At 38.9% G+C, this 6,135-nt stretch overlaps 1 protein-coding gene across 1 annotated transcript; it reads right to left on the minus strand.

Annotated features, from left to right (window-relative positions):
- Positions 1 to 1,501: 1,501 nt before the first annotated feature.
- On the minus strand, positions 1,502 to 4,965 carry hdhd3 (haloacid dehalogenase-like hydrolase domain containing 3). The gene is made up of 3 exons (XM_037767040.1): positions 4,654 to 4,965; positions 2,446 to 2,780; positions 1,502 to 2,255 (listed from the first exon to the last, which is right to left on the minus strand). Exons 2-3 carry the CDS (start codon positions 2,773 to 2,775, stop codon positions 1,860 to 1,862), a joined length of 726 nt encoding a protein of 241 aa, XP_037622968.1. The 5' UTR covers positions 2,776 to 2,780; positions 4,654 to 4,965; the 3' UTR covers positions 1,502 to 1,859.
- Between the last annotated feature and the right edge of the window lie 1,170 nt (positions 4,966 to 6,135).

Genomic DNA, 6,135 nt, shown 5'->3' on the forward strand with positions numbered 1-6,135 from the left:
GGGCTAAGCATCCCTGCCTTGTTCTCCTCGCCGCTAAGCACTGAAACAAATCATTAGGGTTGATGAAAGCTCAGAGCTTCAGTTAAAGGGTCAGTTCACCCAAATCACATGACAAAAAGGTAATTTCACACTGAGTGCAGCTCAAATGACTTCATTGTATACAGCATGAACGTGATGTCATGATTTCAATTTATGTTTGTAAATCGATGATGATTGAAGAGTTTGGCATCCATTCTGTCTCCATCCTCGCCTCACCTCCATCCATCTAGGTTCACATTCCCGTCTATATTACAATACTCACAAACGCACATCATAAGAGTTACCGGAATCTGTGAAAAGATCTCTTCCTAATGCGATTACAGTGTGAATAACGGGGGACAAAATCCACTGTCCTTGATCTATTCTAGACCTTATATGAGGCTTCAGCAGTCTGTGTTCCACAAATCAAGTTGGTATTGTCTGGAGTTGCAGTTTTTTGGTTACAAAAGTCCCTCTTTTTGTTTCCCCTGGACGGTGTTTACTTGCTGAGCTGCAGTCAAGTAGAATTTAATTCTAAAAAGCCTAGACTTTATTCTGTTATTTTTTATAAACAATGAGGACTCTGGAGTAACTTTCAATCTACATATGGGCATATGAGTATTATTTTAAGACTGATTTGAAAAAAATGTGAACCTGTCCTTGAAGTTGTTGGTTTGAACAGATCTGCAGCCACAAAGGCCTCATCAAATGCACCAGCCAATGTCAATTCAGGAAGGCGAGATGAATACAGATGGGTGACAAATTAAGCTTTGTTGCACATGTTTCTCCGTCTCTCTTTCTCTCCCCTCATATCCTGTTACCTCTCTACTATCTACTCTGTAATAAAGGTATAAAATACCCTAAAACTAATTTAAAAAGATCCTGAATTAATTAGAGGACAAACAAACACATGCTGTCATACAGGAAATGTTTGATCCACCTGTTCCCTTAAGAGACAGGTGTCACTGCAAATCAATACAAACTGATTCGGAGTTATCACTGTTCTACAATGTTGAAACATCCTGATGGGATCACAGGATAACAACACCCCATCCATTAAGTGAAGCAGACTGTATGAAATGACCTTGGCAGTCACCAAATCTCAACCCATCTGAACACCTTTGGGAGATTTGGGAGATGGTGATAAACACCAGACAAGGGAATATCATTATGAAGAAATGAGTTACAGAGATGGTGGCCCAACACATTACTAAGATGCTTCTTTAATGTGTCACCCATCTGTATGTTCCCAACTTTTGTGTTTCCTAATTTTTACGTTGCAGTGTCGTCATTATGATCCTTGCACTTTTGGTAAAAGTTTTTTTTTTTACGAATCTTTCTTCTAGTGTTAGAAAATGTATTAGTTTAACATTTCATATGATTGTAGTGTTTTTAAATACCAACTTTGTCTCAAAACCCTTTAATGTTGTCATCAGATGTTAAAGGAAATGAGGAAGTTCTAAGACAGACGCTGTACAATTAATTGATATTTATTGCTCCCAATTTATTTACAGTAAAAGTGCATGATAATTACACACTGTACATACAGTTTTTATATTACAACCCATTATTTTTTTTTCTATAAATATGTGTTGTCACGATACTGGAGTTTTTAGATTTTGTAGTTGTACCAGTGTATCGAAAATGAGGATTGAAACCGTTCAAATATTCAGAATCTAAATGTATATTTTTGATAACAATAGTGAGGAGCATTTAATTTGAGCTCTAAAGTGGTTTGCTAGCCCACTCTGGTCAACATGGCCGCATCCCAGAAATGAGTTCCTTAACTAAATCACAGTCGTGCTGAGAAGCTTTGCATTTGAGCCCATGACTGTTTGGCATTAGTCCATGTGCTGCTGTAGCTGCGACGGCAGCTCCTCCAGGGAGCTGAGCCGATGTTCTCCGGGAACGTCAGGTTGGTTATGCTTGTTGTGTCTGTCTAACAGGAACCCGTGGATGCCCACAGACCGAGAGGCGAGGTAATCATTCACATAGTGGTCCCCAACATGAGCTACACTTGCAGCTGGTACTCCACATTTCTGCAGCGCCTGATTAAAGATGGCAGGATTCGGCTTTGCTATACCTGCTTCCTCCGATGTTATCAGAAAGCTGAAGTGAGACAGCAGGCCACAAGTGCGTAAAATCTCTTCTAGGCGGTTATCAAAGTTTGATACCACCCCCAGCTTCAGTCCTAGAGACGAGCAACTCTCCAGGGTCTTCTTTGAGTCTGGATATACCTAAAAACAAAGCGACAATACACCATTTTTAAGTTGTCATTTTCTGTGCAACTTCATTCACTACTGTAAACATTGATATAAAAAACAAACATTAGTAGTAATGCGCAAAACGACGATGACTGTAATAGCAATTAAGTTAATTTCAAAATGATTCATTCTATGTGTATGCCACATATCATCTGTAATTTACCTCCCAGTTCTCTGCATTGCAGAAGTTGTGATAAAGGTTGTGAGCCACTGTATTTAGCAGGGCTGGGTCCTGTACCCTGCACAGGGAGAACGTGTCCCGCACCACCCCCATCCACCAGGACCGTCCATCCAGGCCCTGAGTGACGCCATAGTTCGGGTGCCTGCTGGAATGTTGTCGATACGCCTGGAGGAAAGCAGCTTCGACCTCCACGGGGCTGAGCTTCAAGCCCACTCGTTCAGCCTCCTTGCAGTACTGCTCTCCCACAGATGCACGCACCTTCAGCAGGGTGTCTTTCACATCCCATAGCACCCAGCGCAGAGGAGCTCGCATTACACCTACAGAGGGAACAACACAGACAAAAGACGGATTCATGTCTATGCAAAACACGAGATGTAAATGTTTAGTAAATGTTTCCTCACTAGGTTGTTTCTATGGGAATGAGTCAGATAAAAGGCTGTGTCTAAAATTGTTGCGTAGTCACTGTATAGTGAACTATACTGTAATTTTTAAATGCTGTCCACATTTCTAGTGTTCATAATCAAATCCGAAATAGTGAAGTCATTCCAATGGGAGTTTGCATGTTCTCCCCGTGTTAGCGTTGGGATTTCTCCAGTTTCCTCCCATGGTCCAAAGACATGCAGGTTAATTGTTGACTTTAAATTGCCCGTAGGTGTGAATGTGGGCATGAATGGTTGTCTGTCTATGTGTCAGCCCTGTGATAGTCTGGAGACCTGTCCAGGGTGCCCCCCCCCCCCCCCCCCCCCCCCCCCCCGCCTTCACCCAATGTCAGCTGGGATCGGCTCCAGCCCCCAGCTTTATAAATAGTGGTAAACTATCAAAATGCTCAATATACGGAGAAATACACACAGCCCGTATTCAGAAATTGTGTGTTTGAAACAAGCCATTAGAATTTCTGTCCATTTGTGATGTCACAAATATGCAATATATAGACCATTAATCGGTTTTAAACATAATCATTCTAAATGTGTCCCAGGTTATTCCTGGTTGCAGTGTATGTGAATAACATCAGCTGACAGGAAGTAAACATGGACCCAAACTGTTGCTTAGCAACGGAATTCTGTTGCAATTCCGTTGAAATGCACTAAAACGGAACGTTTCAGACAGAGCGTGGATACAGGATTATTCAGGCAGACAGTATGAGGAAAATAAAGTTTTTTTTTTACATTACAGCATGTAAACATGTTCTAGTAGAAACACAAAATACAAGTATGAACCTCAAAATTAGCATAATATGGGACCTTTAATATTGCAAAAATGTATAAAAATCAGCATTTCATAGGTTGAAAATGGCTCAACACGCCATCTACTGTTTTAAATCAACAATGAACCTTGCAAGGTATGGAAGTTTTTATTGGACTTTATTAGCTGTAACCCACAGAAGACATTCCACAAATATGTACCATGATCTGCAAATATTTCACTATCCACAAACATGTATTTTTGTATTTGTGTTGTGTTAAGTCACATTCACAAAAATTCAGGGCGATTTGCAAATACGCATAACTTACTCTGTAAATAGGTATTTTAAGGATTACATGTAAAGAGATTTCTACACGTGGAATGCTATTTGTGCATTTGCAGATCGCTTCCTGTGGATTTATGGGCCACGTGACATTTGCAACTTTCCTCCTGTTTGTTTACAGCATTTTGTCTGATTGGTACTGCAGCAGATCTGTAGATAATAGTTGTAATCCACAGAAGACAATTCACAAATATGTAACATGATCTGCAAATATTTCACCAGTTGACCAGTTGGGACTTATCTATGTCATGAAAGTTATATAAAACATGTTTTAACAGCCTCTAATCTGTCACTGAGCACGTCCTGCCTCTAACCTCCAGCAACCCCTGACCCTGTGCTCTGCTCACGTTACAGATCATCACAGAAGGTTAATGTTAAACCCCTGCTGACGCTCAGTACGACACGCACACAGTTGACGTTGACGTTACGTGGTGAGTGTACGTCACCACTACGTACCAGTATGTTACTAACTACAAGCTGTCGTCACTGTCGTCTTGGTTACCTACAATGTCCTTGTACTCTGTGTTACTAGCTAACGTCAAAGCTACTAGTTATTATTGCTACTTATTAACTAATTCACTTATCGGCCTTTGTTTGAAGCTATGTTAGAAAGCTAACGTTACTCCAGCAAACACACGACACAAGTTGTGACAGTTAAAACGTACCGCAGTTATATCTTCACAGCTGTCAGCGGCTGAACACAGTTAGCTTCAGTTAGCTTCAGTTAGCTTCACTTAGCCTAGCTGCCTGGTCGGTCCTCTTCTTCGCTGGTTTTTTTACGGTAGCTGCTGCTGTCATTGTCTGGAGCTGTGGCTCTTCTGATGTCCATTCCTCTGTTTAATCTTCCTATCAAATCATATCCCCAAAATTAGTTAATTATCTTCTGCCTCTCCTATTTCCAACCACACATGTTGTTTTTATCCTGGTGCTGCTTTACACAGGGCTTGTTGTGCAGTAGTAGTACTGCCTGTAATACATCCACCACTACAGCAGGAGGCAGTATGTTCAAAGAGTAGCAACCAAAACTCACATTTAGATTCAAGATTCAAGGTTCAAGCCCTTTATTGTCATTGTGTAGCACAACGAAATTAGATTGTGACAATCTCATAGGTGCTAATGAAAAGATAATACAGTAAAAAAAAGAGATAGTGCAATATGAATATAAAAAAATATAAAAGATAATACAATATAAAATATAAAAATACAATATGTATATTGATGAGATGACAGTTTTGCCAGATTATTGCACAAAGTGTCCATCAGATAATTATATAATTATTGCACAGCATCATATAATTATTGCACAGAGTGATCAGCATGTTATTGCACATATCCGTAACAGTATATTTACACAGGGTTGGTGGGTAAGATGTAAGGAACAGGGTACCGTAACATCCCTGCTCTATTTCAATGTATATTGTTTCTGTTTCACCTGGAATTTCTTTTTGGAATAGTTGTGTAAACAAATTATGTTGGAAAAAAGTATGGACTATCCCACAAAAATACTTTTTGGTAAATAAGGTCAAAGAAGTGTCATTTAAAATCATTCATCAATGTTACTCAGTTAGGTCCTTTTTTGTTAAATTAAAAAAATTATATTGATTTAAGCTGTGCCTTGTGTGATTCCCATACTGAAACTATTGTCCAGCTGTTCTGGAAATGTACACATACCTGTAAACTGTGGCAAGATATCTGTAGATTTATCTTGGAAAATATTATCTGGTGACTTTGAACTTCTACTGGAAAATTTATTTTTTTGTTTTTAAGGTTCAACACAATATAAAATAAAATAAGATAATATAAGAGATTCCTTTATTAGTCCCGCAGTGGGGAAATTTTCAGTGTACAGCAGCAAAGGGGATAGTGCAAAAAACAAGAAGCATCAGCTAACACAGTAAAAAAAAGAGCTAAACAAAGTTTAACAAAATATGAACCATTTAAATAGAAGGAAGTATAAAATAGGAGCAGTATATACAGTATTGACAATAACCAGAGAGATTATTTTCTAATCAATCTCAATATTATTGTTGCAAAGTTTTACATTCATAAATGCAAATTTGCGAGAGTTAAACCTCACTTTAATGTTTTTAAGAAAGAAATGGATCTATATATTAAGACAATATCTTCTGCAAAACAACAAAAAAGCT

Source organism: Sebastes umbrosus, chromosome 1 (genome assembly GCF_015220745.1).
Source record: "Sebastes umbrosus isolate fSebUmb1 chromosome 1, fSebUmb1.pri, whole genome shotgun sequence".
Lineage (NCBI taxonomy): Eukaryota > Metazoa > Chordata > Actinopteri > Perciformes > Sebastidae > Sebastes > Sebastes umbrosus.